The 23831-nt window shown below is 38.5% G+C and overlaps 1 protein-coding gene across 1 annotated transcript in view; it reads left to right on the plus strand.

Moving 5' to 3' along the window:
- LOC124780415 (protein furry) overlaps nucleotides 1-23831 on the plus strand; it is a 1170709-nt gene that overhangs the window by 1056794 nt on the left and 90084 nt on the right. Inside the window, exons 38-42 of the mRNA XM_047253778.1 lie at nucleotides 401-744; nucleotides 825-1022; nucleotides 4759-4926; nucleotides 19826-19966; nucleotides 21387-21555. Of these exons, the coding sequence (XP_047109734.1) occupies nucleotides 401-744; nucleotides 825-1022; nucleotides 4759-4926; nucleotides 19826-19966; nucleotides 21387-21555 (1020 nt within the window). The remainder of the gene's footprint in view (nucleotides 1-400; nucleotides 745-824; nucleotides 1023-4758; nucleotides 4927-19825; nucleotides 19967-21386; nucleotides 21556-23831) is intronic.

Genomic DNA, 23831 nt, shown 5'->3' on the forward strand with positions numbered 1-23831 from the left:
ATCAGAAAGTTTAAACTTACTTTAACTCATTACTAACATGACAGGTATTGACAATTTCTGTATATCCAGTGCCTAATGACATGCCTGCAAAGAACATCATTAAAAATTTTTATGTTTAGTGACAATCTGGTAGTTGCAGGTGTAAAGGAAGGCAGATACTTGTATAATACAGGCAGTCATGTTTTAGTCGTACACACACTACATTTTACATGAGCTTTTAATCAAGGAATGTTCTGTAACTAGCAGAGAGTTAGTGTAATTACTCAATAATATTGCAATTCCAATTAAATATGTTTCTGGTGTCACAAATATAGAAAGTTTAACTTGTGTCTTTGTCTATGGTTACATTTTAATGTATTTCAGTTTTTGTGTTTATTACTGATGCCTTGTAATTTTACAGATATAAGAGGTCGAGCATCATCAGAACTCGAAGCTCGCTCTGGCTGCAGCCTCAATAAATATTCCACAAACCTTTCAAGATCTCGTTCTGCCCAGTCTCTAAAGCTCCTCGGTGATACTGCTACTCAGGATGACAAGATGACCATATTGGCACAACTTTTCTGGCTTTCTGTATCTCTTTTGGAATCTGACTATGAACATGAATTTCTACTCGCTTTGCGGTTGCTAAGTCGTGTGCTCCATCGTTTACCACTAGATAGGCCAGACGCCCGAGATAAAGTTGAAAAATTGCAAGCTCAGCTCAAATGGCCTGCCTTTCCAGGAGTTCATGCTCTCTTGTTGAAGGTATATTAACACAGTTTGGGTTATATGTAAAATAATGTATATGAAAATTAAGTATGTAAGTTAATTATTCTTTCTTGCAGGGCTGCACAAACCCAAACACATATGAGCCAGTTGTGACTCTGTTGTCACAGTTTACACAGCTTTTAGATTTGCCTGTTGTTGATCCAACTCAAAGCTTAGCATTCCCTATGAATGTTATGGCCTTGTTACCATACATGTTACTGCATTATGAAGATACAAATGACTTGTGCATTAGAAGTGCAGAAAATATAGCTCAGGTAAGGGTAACAAATTCTGTATACTGTTGACCGAATTAGTGCTATTTGTGAAAATTGAAACTGATTGATTGAGCGTTAAATACAGTAAACAAAGTTTACCTTCTTTTAATTCTTGTAGTTAAGAACTCAAAAAAATTCAAAGAGAGAAAAGTTCCATGGAATATCACTTGTTGTCCTATACTACATTCATCAGTTTCCCAGCTTCATTCTTTACGCGTATGTGCAAAGTCTTACATGATGGAGAACCATAATATTTTATGAACTTAGGCTTTCTTTCAGAATGTTTGCTTTTACTACTCTCTCTGTCCCTAGTCACAGTCAGTGCCTGTAGCCATTTTCTGTTTTCATCTATATACCAAATATGATATCAATATTTATGTTTCCCTCTCTGTCCTAATGATGACATGTTTGAGCTTGCAGGCTGTTCTCTTACCTCCATCCTCTTAAATATATAGAGCCTTCAAAAAAAATCCCATACTGTTAAAGGAGGTAAGAAAGGCCTCAGATCATACGCCCAAAAACAAATACTTGTTGAAAGATCAGGTATATTTACGTGCATCGGTAAAGTCAGCACTCAGTGGTGTAGGCTGTCTTCCTGTCAATATTTCTTGTTCATTAGTTGTGGGTTGTGTTTGTCTCTGTTTTTTGTCCTCAGATTGTGATGTTGTTGACAACTATCTTCTACATCAGGTATTTTTTACTTTCCGTGTTGACATTATCCTGGCATCAGACAAGAATTAGTGATTCCATGGAGTCTTGTTATTCTGTGTGGGAAATGACAGATATGGTTTTCTTCTCCAGTTTAGCTGACAGCATTAATAGATAGTTATATATTGCGTTCACCATCCAACATACTTGACACCACATTGTATCTGAAAAAATGTTGAGCAAGTTGTTCCAGCAAGTGCTGCCACAGCATCATTTGCAGTAAGCACAAGGTAACATGGTGGACCTGGCACAATTTACACACTAGACATGGAGGAGAAAGTGTTACAGTGAGTAGAAGACAATTGTGAAAAAAAGTGCAAAGATTGGATGTTCTGAATGCGTAAACCACACTTTCGCATAGTCAATTCTGCAACAAACAGTTACTTCATCCTTATCTCTCAGTGTGTGCTTGTTCTCTCAGACCGCAACAACACCATGCCAGATTACAGTTCTGCCACTGGATTATAAGTCTGAAGCACTATAGTTCACAGCTTGTATTTTATTTACGGATGAAACATTATTCACACAGTGTGTTATAAAAATTACCAAAACAAGACCATGAGGCAAATGCTTCAGTAGTCATATAGTAAAGCCTTTAGGTTCACTTTAATGTCAGTGCATTGTCAGAAATTGTGAGTGACCAGTAGTACCAAAACACTTGTTTTGAGACAAATAAATAGGTTCTGTTTATTACCAACTTCTGCACAACATATTACCAGTTCTATTGGAAAATGTTGCCCCTGCAGATAAGACTTATACACAACAGGGCATGCCTTATATGACAGTACCTAACACAGACATTTAATGAGTGATACATTGGTTGAGAAGGTCCACCAGCAGTAGATTTCTGGATATGGAGACATTTAAAAGTATTGATGTATTCCACATCCATCAGCAACATGCAAATGTTACATTATTGTGTGTTCTAGACATATGATCTAATGTGAGGCTCACCAGGTGAGTTCACAGTAGTTCCTGATTCTTTGAGGAGGAGGAAGACTGAAGGATGAGAGAGAATGAGTGGTAACCACCAAGAGAGATAGGGCTGTAATGAGTCCCATATCTCAACATGTATTTGTTTCTGATCGTAAATTATCAAACTTTTTGTTCTAGTTTTCAGTATAACTTTCTCCTCTAACACTATGAGACCTTTTGTTGGAACACCCTGTACAATAACATTTCAAAATGGAATGTCATCAATCAGTGAAAGATAAAAACTATCGCAGGAGCTTGAAAGACAGATACTAAATGTGATTTTACATGCAAGTTTCCTGAATACAGAGGTAAGGAGAGGATGGGGGGAAATGAAATGTTACAAGTATTGTTAATATAGGAAATATTTTCATATTTTCCAGATATGACTCCACAATCTTAGTGACCTTAATGAATAATACCATCTAGATAACTTTAGGATTTTTTTATTACATTACCTCCAGAATACAGGTTTCAGCTCTTGTCATCTTTGGAAAAAATTTAGAACATCAGAAATAAAGTTCGGAATGTATATATATATATATGTATATGTATAATATGTAAAGATAATACGTGGTAAATCATATGCCAAAGCAAGGGCTCATTGATTTGGAAGGAAAGCACTCATGATCCTAGGTTAAGGGAATAAAGGAGAGACAAACATGGTGTCACCACTTCATCTGATGTCTCATAAAAATTCGCAAACTAATAAATTGCTGTTAGCTGTTGGTGACCATTTCTGTGAGAAATAATAATTGATTTTTTTTACATGTGATGCAAAATTGAATATCCAATTTACATCTATTTAAATAGTTTACTTTATTTCAATATTGTATTACTGAAACACATTTATTTAAGGGGTTGTCCATAAGAGACTGTCCTTGATATAAATTTTAATAGTATCAACAGTAAATGTCATAGTGTGTTGATTCAAGGTGACATTTAAAGAGTAAGTCAAACAGCTGTAGGTAAGAACATGTGTGAATGCTGATTTGTTATTTTCCTGCTTGCAGCATCATGCATGCACAATGGCAACTCCTGAATGTAAAGCATTTTGTGTTCTGCAGTTTACTAAGGGTGAATCTGTAAATTCAGTTAAACATGCATTTCACTTAAAGTTTGATTGTGATCCCACATGTGGCAACAACATCTGCTGATGGTACAATCTGTTCGATATGACTGGATATGTGTGTGAAGGGAAAAGTATGGGATGACAAAAAGTGTATGAAGAGGATGTTGAGCACGTTGTGGAGCATCTTGCCTTTGCATTCCTAAGAAGTCTGTTCAGAATGCAAGTCGGGAACTTCACTTCCCAAAAATGATAGTGTGGAAAGCTTTAAGAAAATGTTTACACCTTCATCCATACCAGTTACAGTTGTACATGCTTTAAAATGAGTCCCCTAAATTAAACATTTTCTGTGCTGTGTCCTGAGATCAGGTGTACAAATCATTTTTTCTCTGAAGCTATCGTAACAGTGTTGGCTTATCAGGATATGTTGCAAGAATGGCTCTTTTTTCCCAAATAGAAAGATAGAGCCCCTCCCCATGGGCACTTTTTTTATGAGAGTGATTGAGTGACGATATCTCTGAATCTAGGTTTGATTGTAATGGTCAGTGGAACAGAGCTCTTTTCTGCCAACCTCCATGTTCAACTGGCCTCACACAAGCATTTTTTTTCCTTTGAGGCTTTATAAAAGATCATACGTATGTCTGCTACTGCTGAATGATTTGCCAGAATGGACACACAGAACTGAGGCTTTCGATTGCTCCAGACTTTTTAATCAAAGTGTGGGAAGAACTGGATTTTTGGTTGGATGTGTGCCATATATTAAAAATGCACATGTTGAACATTTTTAAGAATAGCTAGATTAGTTTACTTTCAGTTTAATGTATGATTTGTTGTAAATAGTCTAAATTAAACCATTATAATGTACCAAGAAATGGGGACATTCTTTTATGGGCACCCTTAATTATGTACTCGTAAGGATTGTAGTGAGTTATATACTTAGTTAAGAAAATTTCATTGTCAAATTTATTTGTGAATTACTGTCTCCAGGTTAGCACAGAAAAAAGTAAAAAACTCGAGAATTTGGGCACTGTAATGACTCTTTATAGTCGCCGGACATTCAGCAAGGAAAGTTTTCAGTGGACAAAGTGTGTGGTCAAATACCTCTACGATACTTATGGGCATCTTAGCCTCTCTATGCTGTCATTTCTTGTTGAGGTAGGTTTTAATTGTTTTAATGCTAATGTAGGCCAGAGCTTTAGCACAGCTGAAATTACTGATTGGCCCTGCATGAACAAAATCTTTCCAAGTACACTTTTCCTTTATTGGTTGATCATATCAATTGTTTGTGACTGTTGGCTTTAAGTATTAAAGTTTCAGTAATGAATGAGAAAATAAGTTAAAACTTCATCTATTTAATTTTCAGTTATCTGACAACTCAAAAGAATGATGATATTTATTCGACTGATTAAAACTGTATAAAATGTTATATCAAAGTCAGAAAATTAGGTGGTGAATTGATTGCTAATTTTTAACTGCTTCATTGTTTATTATTGACTGTTTGATGCTAAATGTTGAAATATTAGAATTCAAATGATTGCAGTGGTGTGGCCATATGTAAGGATTTCTTTTAAATTAGATACCAAAAAGATATTTTAGAAGTACTGTACCAGGCAAACAACCTAGAGATAGGTCTTTTGATATTTTGAAGAAAAAAAGACATTGACAATAGGTGCACACATATTAGTTGTATGATAAGCCAACCTGAAAGGGATGCATATACAGCTGTCTCCAGCTTCATGAACGGATATTTAATGATGGTGGTGGTGGTGGTAGTGGTGATGATGATGATGATGATGATGATGATGACGACGATATATCTAATGATTAATCTACACAGATACTTATACCATTAAAAGTACAGTGGCAGTTATGTTTTTCCTTGAAAGCCCGGAAACTACCATGAAAATGAAAGACAGAAATCATAGATGAAAGGTGTCAATTGTTCACATGTCAATATTGGCAGTATCATGTATCACAACACTGCCTTTCATCTGATACCGCCCAATAAATCTACTTGTAACAAGAACCCTCAAAATCCTGCTCCCTCATAATAATCTCCAGTCACAGTGTGAGTTCCATATTACCCTTATTATGTATTAATAATTGAATGGAGAGGCAGTAATGTGTGAAATTTAAAATTTTCACAGTGAATTGAATGTTCAAAGAAATTGCATCTGGTCATTGTCAATTATGCTCCTTGATATTTTGATTGGGCATTAGCCAGTCATCCTCAAGTGAGCCATCAGAGACTGGTGAAGATGTTCTCCCATTCCACAGCTGATTAGCACACTGTGAGTACTCCACACATGTGGCCTGAATCGTGGCCACAAACTGACCACATTACCTGGCAGCACCACCCTCACTGGTGGATTGCAGAACTTTGCTATCCTCAGTTTATATTTCGGAAATGCAATTGTACTTATACCTTTGTATCTGTATCATATATATGTATTTGTTGACAATGTTGACAATGTATTTGTTGACATGTTAACAATGTGACTGATTAAGTACTGTAACTAGGGGCTTTCTTTGATATGTTCAATAACAGAGTGGTACATCATGTATAATCATGAAACACAGTAAGATAAATAATTGTAGTTTATATTTAGGAAATGCAATTGTACTTTTATATACCCTTGTGTCTGTATCATATATATGTATTTGTTGACAACACCCATACAATCTGTATTGTCTACAGATGGATAGAAAAATAAATAAATAAATAAATAAAGGTTGACTTTTGCCATGGCCATCAGTGTACTCTGTCATCTTCGATTAGAGAAAATTGTGGAGATGGTAATGTTGCATGCATTATCCAACTGACAGCCACTGTGAGAATTCATCAAATTTTCTGCCATATGTATTTCCACAGATTCTTTAATAACAGAGTCCCAAAAAAAAGTTGCTGTGGCCAAGATTGTTGTTTCACCATACTCCATTAAATGTCAGCATGAGCTATTATGTCAACAAAAATAACCAATTTTTGAAAATATAATGTGATTGGATAGATAAAATATCAACTCACCAGGAAGCAGTAGGAGAAAACTCCCAGGTGGGAGGAGAAAAAAGACTGATTGTTGGAGTTTGCCCATTTTCATCCCATCCATTAAGTCTTCCCTGACACAGGGTCCCCCCCCCCCCTCCCCCCTCTTCCTGCCACCTGTTGGTCCAGGGGTTAGAATAGGCCCAAGGTATTCCTGCCTGTTGTAAGAGGTGACTAAAAGGAGTCCACACTTTTTGGTCCTGTAAGTTCAGGTCCCATTTTATGGTCTGACCTGCCACTTTCCAAACTCTACAGAAGTGCGGGTCATATGGGGAAGGACGCCTTACGTGGTACATGAGTTATCCATAGCGCCCTTAGATTTGATCTCCTGAACCTCTTGTCATGGCTTTGCATCTACAACTGCAATTCAACTATTTGGGCGAGGACACGTTCCAGGGTATGTCATCTTCTTCTGTTGTCTCCTGTCCTCTTTCACCCCTATGACAATATTGGATTTCTCTGTGTCCAATATCCAGCACGATAGCAAGTCCATTGTGGTGGGGCTGTCATGTACCCATTTGGTGGTAGCCCCCTAACAACACAGGGATCCCACTGCTGCTGCCTGAGCTGTAAACTACTCACATATGCCAAGGAGTAGATGCTTGTCCTCCTTGGGCATCAGGAATCCCAGCAGCGGCCATCATGCCAGGTGGCCCTTGCTGTGGCTGGGTGGCACCCGTGGGTAGATCCCCTGTTCGGAGTGGGTGTCATCAGGGCGGATGACCCACAATGAAGTGGACTAAGGTGACCGTACGGTGTCAGCAGTCTCTAAGAAGGGCAAGGTCGAGTACAATGCTGACAGATATGACGGTAAATCGTTTCCCACCCTTGCTACACCATTGGAGGAACATAGGGCTACAGAAAGAACAGAGCCATATTCGCCTTGGTATTTAGTCTGTAGCTGAATGGACATGAACTCCTTTCTACCTATGAAGCCTCAATTTTTTGTTGAACATCTTGAGGATAAGTTTGGGGAAGTGACTGCACTGTCCAACGTGAGAAGCAGTGCAGTCTTAATTCAGACAGCATACCCAGCCCAATCCTGGGCGTTACTCACTTGTGACCAGTTGGGTGATATTCCTGTTTCCATCACTCATCATAAAAGCCTGAACATGGTCCAGGGGATTATTTTCCATCAAGACTGTGGACGTCCACCGCATCCAGATACTCAATGTGTGCCTCCTCCCACTTGTATCAACTGTGGAGAGTAGCACTCCCCCTGCTCGCGAGACTGCACAGTACCGTAAAAGGAGTGGAAAATCATGGGTTACAAGACCCTGGTCCGGTTGACTTACCAAGAGGCTAAACATAAATTTGAACAATTATACCCCATTCAGTTGACATCCACATATGCTGCAGCTACATTACCATCGCCATCACAAGTACCAGTCATATCACACTCTGTGTCACGAACAGTGGCCCTCCCGGCCTCCAGAGTACATCCACCCCCTTGTTGGTAGGGGGAAAATCTTCCATTGCTCCCAAAGTACCTACTTCAGGAGCAAGGCCCCCCCCCAAATGCAGGGGACATCAGTCCTCTCACCCCTGCTGGAGAAGCAACAGTCCCCTCCAGCTCCTCTTGTGCAGAAGGGGTCCCTTAGGACCCTCTCTCCCAAGGTCTTCACTAATGCCACAGCGGACACTCGCTAGTGGCTAAAGGAGCCAAAAGCTGCTGGACGAAGAGCTTCACGGTCTTCCTCCATGCCTGAAGCTACTTCGGATAAGTCCTCCCAGCAAGCCCCTAAAGAGAAGCGAGAGGGCAAGCAAACAAAGAAGTCTGCTAAGAAAAAGGACCCTCTGGTGTCCGCAACACCACCATTCCCTATCAGTTCTGCTCCTGAGGATGAGATGGAGATCTTAGCATCCCCTGAGGACCTGGATCTCCCTGATGGCTCATCCACAATAGGAATGGACACAAATACTCAGTCAGTGGCAGCAGGTGACCCTCACGATAAAGTCATCTTCTAGTGGAATTTCTGTGGTTTTTTCCACCACCTGGCTAGCTATGGCAAGTCTTAAGCTTTACACCTGCTTTCTGCATTGCCCTCCAGGAAACCTGGTTCCCAGCAATGTGGACTCCAGCCCTCCGCGGTGACTCCAGCCCTCCATAGTGACTATAATAGAGTGTCAGGCAGAGTTTTTGTCTATGTCCTGAACTCAGTATGCATTGAACCGGGGCCATTCAAACCCCTCTTGAAGCTGTGGCTGCAGGATAAGGACGACGCAGGAAATAACTGTCTGCAACGTATATCTTCCTCCGGATGCTGCAGTACTCCTGAACGCATTGGCTGCACTGATTCAACTACTCCCTAAACCTCTCCTACTTTTGGGAGATTTTAATGCCCATAACCCCATGTTGGGTGACACCGTGCTTACTGGCTGAGGCAGAGATGTCGAAACTTTACTGTCTCAACTCAACCTCTGCCTCTTAAATACTGGGGACCCCATACATTTCAGTGAAATTCATGGCACTTACTTGGCCATTGATTTATCCTTCTGCAGCCCAAGACTTCTCCCATCTGTCCACTGGAGAGCCCACGATGACTTGTGTGGTAGTGACCACTTTCCCATCTTCCTGCCACTCCCCCAGCCCCATTCCCCCGGACGTCTACCAAGATGGGTTTTCAACAAAGCAGACTGGGGAGCTTTCACCTCTGCTGTCACCGTTGAAGCTCCCCCACATGGTACCATTGATTTGGTAGTTGAGCAGGTCACTAGATCGATCGTTTCTGCGGTGGAAAATGCGATCCCTTGTACTTTAGGGTGTCCACAGCGAAAGTCAGTACCTTGGTGGTCGCCGGAAATTGCTGAGGCCCTTAAAGAGCTTCAGCAAGTTCTACAGTGACATAAGCGGCATCCTTCCCTAGAGCACCTAATAGCTTTTAAATAGCTCCGTGCCTGTGTTCACCAGCTTATAAAATGACAGAAACAGGAATGTTAGGAAAGGTACATCTCAACTATTGGGTGCCATATGTCACCTTCTCAGGTCTGGACGAAGATCAGACGTCTTTGTGGGTACCAGACCATGGCAGGTGTCACTGGCATTAATGTCAATGGAGTGTTATCTATTAACTCAAACGCAACTGCCAAGCACTTTGCTGAGCACTATGCTTGAGCCTCCGCATCAGAGAATTATCCCCAAGCATTTCGCACCCTCAAACGGAGGATGGAAAGGAAAGCCCTCTCATTCACTGAACATCACAGTGAACCCTATAGTAGTCCATGTACAGAGTGGGAGTTCCTCAGCATCCTTACACATTGCCCGACACAGCTCCTGGGCCAGATCTGATCCATAGTCAAATGATCAAACATCTCTCATCCACCTACAAGCGACATCTCCTCGTCATCTTCAACTCAATCTGGTGTGATGGCATCTTTCCATTGCAATGATGAGAGAGCACCATCATTCCAGTGTTCAAACCCAGCAAATACCCTCTTGATGTGGATAGCTATCAGTCCATCAGCCTCACCAACGTTCTGTGTAAGCTGTTAGAATGTATAGTAAGTCACCAGTTGTGTTGGGTCCTGGAGTTATGTGGCCTAATGGCTCCATGCCAGGGCGGTTTCCACCAAGGTCGCTCTACCACCGATAATCTACTTTCCCTCAAGTCTACCATCTGAACAGTCTTTTCCAGATGCCAACACCTGGTAGCCATCTTTTTTGATGTATGAAAAACTTATGACATGACCTGGCGACATCATATACTTGCCACATTATATGAGTGCAGTTTCCGGGGCCCGCTCCTGATTTTTATCCAAAGCTTCCTATCGCTCTGTACTTTCCATGGCCAAGTTGGTGCCTCCCGTAATTCCCCCCATATCCAGGAGAATGAGGTCCCGCAGGGATCTGTATTGAGTGTGTCTCTATTTTAGTGGCCATTAACGGCCTAGCAGCAGCTGTTGGCCCATCCGTCTCACCTCCTTATATGCAGACAACTTCTGCATTTCATACTGCTCCTCCAGCACTGGTGTTGCTGAGCAGCACCTACAGGGAGCCATCCACAATGCGCAGTTATGGGCTCTAGCCCACGGCTTCCAGTTTTCAGCTGCAAAGTCATGTGTCATGCACTACGTCGGCATTGTACCATTCATCCAGAACCATAACTTTACCTTAATGATGATCCACTCACTGTAGTGGACTGGATTTCGATGTTCAATTGATGTGGCTTCCTCATCTTCGTCAGCTGAAGCGGAAGTGCTGGCAGCACCTCAATGCCCTCCGCTGCCTGAGCAGCACTAACTGGGGTGCAGATTGCTCTACATTACTGCAGCTCTACAGAGCCCTTGTTCAGTCCCGCCTTGACTATGGGAGTCTGGTTTATGGTTCAGCGGCGTCCTCAGCGTTGAGTTTACTCGACCCAGTGCACCACTATGGCATTCGTCTTGCAACGGGAGCTTTTAGGACGAGTCCAGTGACCAGCATCCTGTTGGAGGACAGAGTACCTCCATTGAAGGTTAGGAGGCATGCACAACTGCTTGCCAGCTATGTTGCACACATTTGTAGTTCTCCTGAGCATCCAAATTAACATCTCCTTTTCCTACCCACGGCGGTTAATCTCCATCTGTAGACAATAAATATTGTATGGATGTTGTCCAAATATGTATATAAATTTTATGTGAAATCATTATAAGGAAATGGAACATACAATTACAAAGTGTTCAGAAATTCCTGTTAATACTTCTATGACATGTAGAGGGGAGTAAGCACATAATATTTTGAATAGGAACCCATATCCAGAAATGTACTATTTCCATTATGTGATGGTTTCAGTTCAGATGTTTGACTCGTGCACTTCTGCTTGAGGAATTGAATTAGGCAAGACGCAGTACAGGTATTAGGTGTAGTAGTTCAAAAGGAAACATAATGAAACACCCATTTATCACTGGAGCACATTTGTTCTATTAACACTAAGACGTTGTGTGTTACAAAACAAAAAAACAACGAAGCATACTGTACATACAGAACAGCACTGATGCATTACGGTGTCTCAATGTGGTGACCACCAATGTTGTTACAGACATTGCACCTATGAAGCATGTTCTGATATGCACTCTCCACCCCATCTAGTGTCTCTTCAATTTCTAGTGCAATGGGTAGGTCTTGTACCAACAGATCTTCCTCTGTCTCTTCAGTGTGAAAACAAATAAATGTGCTTAAGTGACAAATGGATATTTTGTTGTGTTTCCTTTTGAATTGTTACCTAATAACAGCACACTGTGTCATTCCTAATTCAATTCCTCAAGCAGAAGTGGACAAGTTAAATATATGAATTGAAACTGTCATGGAACGGAGATGGTTTCATTTCCGGACATGGGTTTCTATTCAAAATATTATGTACTCACTTCCTTCTAAAATCCCTAGAAGTTTGTAATGGGAATTTCTGAACAACCTGTATATACATAACATTATACAAATATATCTAAAAACAAAGATGATGAGACTTACCAAACAAAAGGGCTGGCAGGTCGATAGACACACAAACAAACACAAACATACACACAAAACTCAAGCTTTCGCAACAAACAGTTGCTTCATCAGGAAAGAGGGAAGGAGAGGGAAAGACGAAAGGATGTGGGTTTTAAGGGAGAGGGTGAGGAGTCATTCCAATCCCGGGAGCGGAAAGACTTACCTTAGGGGGAAAAAAGGACAGGTATACACTCGCACACACACACATATCCATCCGCACATACACAGACACAAGCAGACATGTCTTTCCGCTCCCGGGATTGGAATGACTCCTTACCCTCTCCCTTAAAACCCACATCCTTTCGTCTTTCCCTCTCCTTCCCTCTTTCCTGATGAAGCAACTGTTTGTTGTGAAAGCTTGAATTTTGTGTGTATGTTTGTGTTTGTTTGTGTGTGTATCGACCTGCCAGCACTTTTGTTTGGTAAGTCTCATCATCTTTGTTTTTAGATATATTTTTCCCACATGGTATGTTTCCCTCTATTATATTCATAACATTATACAAATTTATATACATATATCCTCGTGTTATTATAAATTCATACTCTGTTTTCCAAGGAAAGACCCTTACTTTTGTTCTCCCTAACCAGTAAATCCTTTCAACAATTATTCAGCAAAGATTTTACCTCAGACAACAGCTGTCTGTTAGATATGTAAATGTAAAGGGATGAAAGACAGTTTTTTAGTTTTGACTTAATATGAACATTATCAGAAAAATGTTGTTGGCCAACAACCTAATAAAACCATTGTTTGAGTAGAAATTTTTTAAGTTCTGCTTTAAATTCCTTTCTTCCCCTAACTTTCTATGCAGACTGGGAGTCTGTTCTAAAGTTCAATACCAATATGGCTCACATTCGTCTGTGTGAGAAACTGAAAGGAGACAAAGCATGCCATTGTGGCACATCACAGGTACAGGTGTTTGCAGTAATTCTAAAGCAGGTTGAATTTTGTTTCTTTGTTGGTTTTATTACCTTGTCTTTAAAATTGAAGTTTTCATCAACATAAATCCCCAGTAGTATTGTAGATGCTACTCCGTCTATGGGTTTTTTACCGAACGCCCAATTTAGATTTAAATTTTTACTTATTTTCCTAAATTCCATGTAATTTGTTGTATCTACATTTAATGTGAACTTGTTTGCCTTGAACCAAGAGTGGACGTACTTGAGGACTTGATCAGCAGTTGTAAACAGCAATTGCTTCAGCAAACTTATTATCACATTAGTATCATTTGAGAATAGCAGGATATTGGTTCCACTATTTAAGGTGTGGATTTCATTTGTATGGGTAAGAATTAAAATGGGACCTAGCATACTGCCTTGTTGTACTCCTATTTCCATTTATTTGTTTAATTATTTATTTAATCATTCACTCATTGATACTCCTTGTTGTATGTATTGTTTCTCTTTTATGGTGCCTCCTTGCAAGAAGTACGCATTTCTCATTCACACACATATGTTCATGGAAACTGTTGACTCTTGTTTCCATATTTCAATTTTCTTCCATTACAGCCACAGAGACTCAAAATAGTTGAAGTTGCTAGAAAAACACCTTAACCAACATTTTAAAATGTAGTAAAAAACAGTAACTATATGTTCTATGGAAACGTCTTTATCGACCATTCTACTCACATCAACCATGGCATGCCACATCAATGATTTTTTTAGCATCTGTCAGTGTGCTACGCAGCTGTGCAAAAAGTTCTTAGGTTTGATGTAATTGGTGAAGTCTTGGCTCAATGTTTTCCAGCAACACAGTGAGGAAATACTTACCCTTAACAGTATCTTCAAAGAATGTTCCCATAATTTCTTTTCTCAAACCATTAACACTAAATTAATTGCTTGCTCTGTTACAGCATGGAGTGCTGAAGTCTGTCCTCCATGTTTTATATCTCATTGTTGTCTTTTTAAATACAATTATGTTGCTCATATCAAAATATATGATTAAGAGCCATTTTGTCAACGTCGATTTCTCCATTAGTGGATGCAAAATTAATTATAAGTAGTAGGATGACCGCAAATCTCACACACATCCAACATTGCCCTTATAGTGTCCAGTAGAAATGGTGTTGCCCAATTCTTGTATCCATAGTCAACATTCTTAGTGTTCAAACATTAGTCTGGAGGTTTATAAAATACACTATACAGAAAATAATATTGTTACACATCACACATGCATGTACATGTCTAAAATATTTGACTTTGCGTTTCATTACTCCATTCATTTTCTTAAACATTCAAATGCAACATTAGACCAAGAAGTAGAATTGTCCTCCTACATGTCTGCAGGTGTAATCATTACTTACCATGTTTGCTATCTTAACAAATGTTGGAACAATTGAATTTCCTTTATTTATTACAAGGTACAGAAATTTTTACACCAAACTTTCTTGGTTACATTCTTCATGTTGGAAAACAAAGCAGATGTAAAAGCGGTGTTGAAGAACAATATACAGACCAAAATAGTCTCTTGATCAGAAAAATGCTTTCACAAGATTATATTGCCATTGGTGATGAATATCATCCTTGTGCTGTTAGTCGGAAAAAAAAGTAATGACTCTCCTTGAAAAAAGGACTTCTAAAATGAAAAAGTACATTCCACATTACATGTTGGCATGCTTACATATTTAAATGGAGCCAGCTGTTTCACTGTGAATTCATCAGGAAGCAGTACAGAAATGTCACCACTCAAAGTAGCAGCAACAGCAAACAAAGTTTGAAAACCATAGTTTCATTTAAATAGAAAACCCATTATTTGTAAAATTGTGTTGGCTTTACTTCAGCATACTTTTCTGAGCACTGGAAAGACATTATAAATCTTGCATACTGCGTTAGTCAAAAGCAAAGGAGAAGTTTCTAAAGTTTTTGTCACCTACACTAGAAATGTGAAATTTGATTTTGTGATTTCAAATTTGTGTTTGGATGCAAATCCCACAAAACACTGTTTAGAGAAGCATTCTGTATGGCATAAAAATGAGTTGAATATTGTCACCATAAAATTAAATTGCATGTAACCATCACAATGATGTGACAAGTGTCTTAGGGCCAGGTAGCAGACCAAGTACAATCTCTAGCTCATGTTTCTCACAGAAAAACTCACGCAAGTGTAGGTTTTTGTGTCATTAACTGTCAAGATCATGTTGCCACTGTGTGGCTGTTTGTCAAGTGAGACTCAGAAGGAAATATCCCTGCTCTCAGCTATAAAGCACATTGTATAATTGCTCCTGTGAGCCCTTGCAATAGACTTTGAATTGCTGCATTAAATAGCGTGTCACAAATACTAGGGAAGCCCACCATCCCACTCACTTTTTCTTCTTTTCTGTCCCCCTCCACAAGGCCTGCTGCACCAAGGACTCAGATCTACAATAGAAATTATGGTCTGTGTGGTCTGTAACATGTATGGTTGAAGACTAACCAGTAGAAAATATTTCTCACATAAATAATCTATTGGAATATTTATCATAAGCATAGGTTAGTCACTATTGTTGGCAGTGTACTTATTGCTGTAAGGAACTCAATCATATCTAGTGAGGTTATCATGGATTCCGATTGTGAATTAATCTGAGTAAAGTTAAGCATCAAAGGTCAGTCAAAAGTGGTAATCAGATGATCAGATGCTGTTATAGACTATCTGGGTCATGAGCTGTAGTGATGGAGAGCTTCAGAAAGAACTTGCAGAATGTTGTTAATAACTTTCCTGTTCATTTCATTGTAATAAAGGGTGACTTCGCCGTGCCAGATATGGCTTGGGAGAGTCGTGCTGTCAAAACTGATGCCAGAGACGGGGATTCGTGTGACATTTGTCCTGAATGTCTTGTCCAAAAAATACTTCAAGCAGATAATAAAGAGAACCAACTCATGAAGTACCATCTTGGAGCTCCTAGCAACAAATAGATCTGAACTTGCTGCATCAGTTAACATAGATGCAGATATCAGTGATCATAAGGCTGTGATAGCAACTATGACTATGGATATTTCAAGAAATGTTAAGAAAGGTAGTATAATATTTTTGCCTAGCAAATTGCAGAGTACCTGAGTAGTCAGCATCAAATATTTGGTGCTGATGATGTGAAGCACAAGTGAAAAAAATTCGAAAGAATCCTTCAATATGACATAGACAAGTATGTTCCAAGCAAGATCTGAAGGGATGGGAAACACCCACGATGGTTTAATAGCCGTGTTAGACAACTTTTAAGTAAACAAAGAGAGCTTCATCACAGATTCAAGAGAAGTCAAAACCTAGCCGGGGGAAAAAAAAAGAAGAGGGCTGAACAAAGTGAAAATGAGCATAAGGAGAGCAATGAGACAAGCATTGAATGACTTTGAAAGTAAAATTTTGTCAACCGATCTGACAATAAACCCTAAGATGTTATGGTCTTACATAAAATCGGTAAGCAGTTTTAAATCACCTATTCAGTAACCTAGTGACCTTACTGGCACTGAAATGGAAGATAATAGAGAGAAGACCAAAATGCTGAATTCAGTCTTCCAAAATTGGTTCACTTCATAAGATCGCAATACAGTCTCTCCTTCAATCATCGTATGAACATCAAAGTAGCAGATATTGAGATACTGATCGCAGAATAGAGAAGCAGCTACAATTGCTCAGCAACAGAAAGGCATCAGGACCATGTATGACACCAGCATGATTCTACAAATGTTATGTGAAAAAACTTGCTCCTCCTCTCCTTATCGTAAGTTGCTGTAGCAATGAAGAGTATCTAGTTATTGGAAAAAAGTGTATGTCATTCCTGTTTACAAGAGGGGTCATAGGACAAAGGCACACAGTTAATAAGCCTGTATCATTCACAGCAATCTGTTGTAGTTATTTATTTCCAGCATGCTGGACGGCAATGAGGCAGCAGCTTCCGTGCATTTTTGATGGTATTTAGAATTTTGTTGTAAATATCGTAGAATTATGGAACATGTTTTATGCTCAAGGATTATGACCTTTTGGAGAACAAAAATCTCTTCTATACAAATAAACATGTATTCTGCAAACAGAGATCCTGTGAAACTCTTCTCTCTCTGTTCCTCCATGAGATCCATAACACCATAGACAATGGTGTCCAATGTACAGAATGGTGTCCAGGTTGATGCCATATTTTGTGACTACAGAAAGATATGTGACACCATCTCAGACTGCTGTTTAGTGAAAAAAATGGAGTTTACTGAGTATTGGGCCAGATTTGTGACTGGATTCAAGATTTCCTTGCAGACAGAACTCAACACATTGCTCTTAATGGGACAAAATCGACAGATGTAAAGGTAATTTCCGAAGTACTTCAGGAAAATGTGATGGGACCTTTGCTGTTTACAATGAATATAAATGATCTGGTAGAATGTGTCGTAAGTTTGTTAAGGCTATTCACAGATGATGATGTTGCCTATAAGAAATCAGCAAAGCCAGAGTTGCAGAATGACCTACAGAGGATTGATGAATGTTGCAGACTCTGGCAGCTGATCCTGAACATCAATAAATGCAACATATTGCACATAAAGAGGCAAATAAATCCACTTCTGTACTACTACTACACTACTGATGACAACTTTTAGGAAACAATATCTATTGTAAAATATCCAGGAGTAGCTATCCAGAGCAACATTAAGTGGAATATACCACATAAAACAAATAGCAGGAAAAGCAGTTGCTAGATTGAGATTCATAGGAAGAATCTTAAGGAAATGTAACTTCTCCATGAAAGAAGTGGCTTACAAGGCACTTATTTGATTCTTGAGTATTTTTCATCAATCTGGGATGCTTACTAGGCATGAATGATAGAAAAGATAGAGAAGATCCAATGAAGAGTGGGTGGATTTTGTCACTGGATCATTTGGTTGGCACGAGAGTGTTACAGAAATTCTCAAAAACACCAGTGCAGATGCTACAAGAGAGGCATTGTACTTCGCTGAAATATTTACTGTTGAAATTTCCAGAGAGTACTTTCCAATAAGAGTCGAACAACATATTACTTTCTCCCACATACATCTCCCAAAATGACCACAATGAGAAAATGTGAGAAATGAAAGCCAACACATTCTTCCCATGCACCATTCGTGAGTGGAAAAGGGAAGTGACTAATCAGTTAGTGGTAACAGAAGTACTGCCCACCACGCACGGATCAATTTTATAAAAAGGAAAAAAAGATATCTAACTTTATTTGCTGATAAATACTCTCGCAAGTTCCCAAAATGCACAATCAGTGCACATACCAGAACTCAGAGATGAGGTACGTATGTATTTAAAAATTTATAAGTACATAGAATCGCTGACCTAGTAATTCTGTAAGTTAGGCAGTGCCGCCGAGTATACTATTACACAAAGAATAATCCAAGACAGTTCTTGGCCTATTATTTGTAGTCCAGTCAAAATATCTATCGAAGTGAAAGCAGAAAGGACTGAGGATGGGACTATTATCAAAAATTGTTCTAGTCATTGGCAAACAGTACAGTGTTTCCACTAGAAGAGATATTATTATTATTATTATTATTATTATTATTATTATTAAACCTGTAACCACTCTTCAAAATTTCGTTTGTTAGGAAAGTCACATCACTGGCAGGTGAAATTAACGTATGAGTAAGGGAGACTAGAAATGGATGTTGTTAGTGGATTCTAATGTTTTATAGTGTCACTCTCTTCTCCTGATGAATCTGTGCTATATTCCACTGAATTGTTCACAGCACTCAGTCAGTGATTTAGTAATTTGCATTTAATATTTAGTAGATGAATGGACCAAGTCTGGTTATACTGTAGATGACTGCTTGTGGATGCAGAGATTCTTTGTGTGTGCTGTAAATAATATGTATAATATCATGACACAGGAGCTCACACATGGAATACAAATAATGGTAGGAGTAAACATAACCACTAAACATACACTTGAAGTGTTGAGTAGTTAACAAGCACATAAACAATATTAAAATATCACAAAGTTTCCAGACAGTGTTCTGCCTTGGAGCTAAAACACACACACACACACACACACACACACACACACACGGGGAGGGGGAGGGGGAGGGGGAGGGGGAGGGGGGCATGAGAATGAAGGAAAAGGAAGATAGACTCAAGAAAATACGATAGAAATTTGGCACCAGTTAGTCCATGCTGTAGGACTGGGACAATGTAGTGTGTGTGTGTGTGTGTGTGTGTGTGTGTGTGTGTGTGTTTAGTCTGTTATCTCTGAGAAAGAATATTGGTCTGAATGTTTAATAAATGATCTCAGTCATACAGTGAGTGGTTACATTTACTCTGTTCATTATTGGAATGTGGCTTCATTTCATTTTCTCTTTGTCATGTTGTCTCTCTTTATTTAGGCTTATGCAACTTACACTACATTTCACCTTGTTTTACTACTTCCTGTTTTATCTTTGAGCCCAAAAGAAATTATATTTAGTAGCACAGAAATGCAATACAGTAATGCCAAATGTAACTGCCAAAAGCTTTTACTTCATGCAATTTGTTTCCATTTATGACTTTCTCTTTTATTGTTATTGAAGAGACATTTTTATGTATTTCATTATCTCATCTTTTTTCACATAATTCCTAGGTACTGGAAAAAGGACCAGCTATTATACAGTTACCTATATTAGGTATTATTCACTGCATGCTGCATTATGTGGATTTAGCATCAGCTGCTGTGCAGCTAATTAATGCTGACCTGCTAAGAGTAATTGCAAAATATATAGAGGTAAGAAATTCCTCATATATAATAATTTTGTAGGTTATCTCTTTAAACCAACTTTTTGATACAATCTCTTTTTAAAATTGAGATGGGTGGAATAGTTTATTACAACTTTCAACTTTCACTCACTCACTCACTCACTCACTCACACACACACACACACACACACACACACACACACACACACACACACACACACATTCTCCTTTTTTATTTAGTGGTTTGGAGCAGTTTTTGTTCTTATAACCAAACAAGTGTCAGTGGATAACCGGTTGAAAAGATTAATGCCAATAGCATAAAAAATTACCTAGTGTCAAAATGAAAATTGTGTGATTTTTTTTTTTTTAAAGAAAGTAGTGCAGATATAGATAAACAAAAGGCCCAATGATGATTGTACTTAAAATACCATAAAAAGTCTAGTATAATCAATCATTTGCCAGGCAGAGAGCAAACATTCCCATAAGCTATAGCCCACTGTTTTTGAGAATTATGTCTGAAAATAAGTTATGTCCAATTCAGCTGCATCCTAAATCTCCAAACCAAGTTTTCAATGCTATAAACTTCCTTCAAAATAAATGTTTTAGTGTTTATGTTGAAATTAATAGTAAACTATCAGATGCTGTACACCTGAGCTTCACCAATATAAAATTACTGCCAGCAAATGAATCTCTCTATTGTTATATTTTTCGAGACAGGCTTATTTTTGAGTTGTCGTCAAGACCACTTTACAAGAAAGGAGACGAAGCAATAATATAGAAAAACTGATGGAAACTTCCAACCAGAACAAAGAACATCTCTCAAAACCATACACAAAAATGATAGTATACATGCAAATAATATGTTTTGGAAAACAATGAGTAATTGACCCACAGCCAATGTTAGCACTCCTTTTTTTTTATTTCTTTATTCACATAACTAGTTTTGAGATATTCAGTCGTAGTGCCAATCTTATAATGTGACAATATCTCAGAATTGGCCATGTGAATAAGATAAGTCAGGAGAAGACCTATGGAAGAAATGTGTCTGATGTTCCTGACCTAAATGGTACTCATGCACACCTGTTATTATATTAAAAATTCAACTTGCGTTATAAGGTGTTTTGATGTTCTAGTTCTTCTCATCTGTTACATAAACTGATAAACAAATGTAAAGTTTGTTTTTGAGTTTCCTTATTAGGTCTTACTCTGACAAATGTTATTAACTACATAGGTGCAAAATTCAGTAATACTCACACGTCAAACTTTCTCAACTTTGCAGACAAATATTTTCAGAAAACAGAAAAATGATTTTGTACAACACTTTACACTTGCATTGCCTGTGTGTGTAACTTTCCAGCTGTAACATTTGAAAACAAACATTTCGTAGAATTTGACATCATATATTTGCTAGTAATTACATGTTGAATATCCTTTTTTGGTTTTACCAGGGTCCTCACTATAAGGAAGCACTCAAGATTCTTAAGTTGGTTGTCACACGTTCCTCAACACTTGTTGCACCTCCTACAGCTCTGCATCCTCCTCACTGGGAAAATAGTGCTAATTCACCACACCCTTCTTTTGCAGACGGCGAAATATTCACAAAAAAAGAACTGCCAGGTAATGTGATTTTTAAGTAAATAGTTCAAGAAACAGTGCAGGCTATATTATGTCAGCTTGTTTGTAAGTTATTCCCATGTTCCTTGACATCAGATTTCACTTAACGTACCTACTGTTTTACACAAATAGTAACAGAGGTAAATGTGAAAGTACAAGTATAACTTTAGATACATAGAGGTAAAACACAACCATAAAACAACAGAAAGAGCCCTCAAGTGCATTTAATGCAGTTTTAACAAACTAGCTTCATTGCTAAAAAAAAGTTATATTCAGCATAAGTGAAAGTACTCAGTGACAGGCACTTGCACACTGAACACAGAGAGAAATGAGTAATCAGATGGACAGACTAAGAAAGCATCAAACTTGAGCTAATAAATCAACCAGTTGAATCTGTAGATATCATTCCAGAAGTAGTATTGGATTAGAGCTTTGTACTTAATAGAAAATCAGACTGTAATATAATGATGTATATGCAGATAACACCTGTAACAACCATAAGAAAAGGACAGATTGCAACTCATCACATAGAGAAGGCACTGTGTCACAGAGAGGCACAATAAAACACAATGTTACAAATATTCCGCTTTTGGACTAAGTCCTTCATCAGAAGTAAAAAAAAAAAAAAAAAACATGCACACATTCACACGAGCGCAACTCTCACACCCACATAGCCACTGTCATCTTCAGGTTCAAAGGCTGGGTCTTAGTGTCTGGAGATGAATACTCATTTGTGATAAAAACTTAGCATAAAATGATTTCCTTAATTTTGGGGATGCAAACGTGGACACTGTTGATGGATCTAAGTAAATGCATTAGATTGTTCCTTACAAAATAGGAATAATGGACAGGGTCTCACAGTATGAATAAATGGTAAAATAGGAAATTGGGGTGGTGTATTTGTTGCAGTAGACAAGAAACTCAATTCCACCAAGCTAGAGATTGAAGATGCATGTGAGACTGTTTGGACAAGGCTAAGTATCAAGGGTGGGCATGAAATGGTAGTTGAATCCTTCTGTCGCCCACGAGACTCATCTCCTGAAGTAACCGAAAACTTTAAAGAAAACCTCAGTTCACTTTTACATAAATTCCCCAGTCATACTGTAATCATCAGTAGAGATTTTAATCATCCAACAGTCAATTGGGAAAATTACAGATTTGTGTGAGTGTGATAAGATATCTTGTGAAACATTCTTGAATGCCCTCTCTGAAAACTACCTAGAACAGGTAGTTCAGAACCCCATTCATGATGGAAACATACTGGATCTAAGGGCAATTAAGAGACTTGACCTCTTTGAGGATGTCCACATCAACACTCGTATCAGTGACCCTGACACTGTTATGGCAAGAATGATTACCAAAGTACAAAGGACAACTAAAATAAGCAGAAAGATATAAATGTTCAGTAAACTACATAAAAAATCAGTAGAGTCGTAGAAATATCATTGAGGAATTTGAAACTTTCAGCACAGAGCAGGAGCATGTAGAGGAACTACGGCTCTAGTTTAAAGGAATAATTGACCATGCACTGGATGGATATGTACCCAGCAGTACAATTCATAATGGGAGTGATGCCCCACAGTATACAGTCACTGTAAAGAAACTTCCATAGAAACAGAGATAACTGCATAATAGGTGTAAAACAAAGCATAGGGTTATAGATAGAAAGATGCTGAATGAAATGTGTTTGGCTGTCAAGAGAGGAATGCATGTATTATCCTTCAGTGGTTAGCATAGCAGAATATTGTCAAATTATCTTTCATAAAACCCAAAGAAATTGTGATTGTATGCAAAGGCTATTAGTGGCACCAAAGTTAGTGTCCAGTCCCTAGCAAATGAGACAGAAACTGAAATTGACGGTAGCAAAGTGAAGTCTAAAATGCTTAACTCCACTTTCAAATGCTCCTTTTATTATTATTAACTTGATTGGCCACATTGGACCACTTGAGTCATTCCATGTTCACTTTCTCTTTGAAGATTGGACTACTTGCTTCTTGCACTCAGCCCAGAACTTTCTCATTTACTCAGAATCTGGGTCAGTCTCACAATAGACAGTTTCATTAGGGAGTATTCTCCAGACTCTATCAACCTGGTATTTTTTATTGATGCATGTTCTGATAATTCTTCATTCAGTCTTGAGGAGTTGATCGGTTCTTCATTCATTTTTAATTTGGAACAGAGTTTCATAAGCATAAGTTGCTTACAGGAGAGTTACAGTTTTGTAATGTTGGATCTTAGTGTCTGTTGACTGGCATTTCTTATTATATGTTGACCAGGTT

This window comes from Schistocerca piceifrons, chromosome 1 (assembly GCF_021461385.2).
Source record: "Schistocerca piceifrons isolate TAMUIC-IGC-003096 chromosome 1, iqSchPice1.1, whole genome shotgun sequence".
Classification (NCBI taxonomy): domain Eukaryota; kingdom Metazoa; phylum Arthropoda; class Insecta; order Orthoptera; family Acrididae; genus Schistocerca; species Schistocerca piceifrons.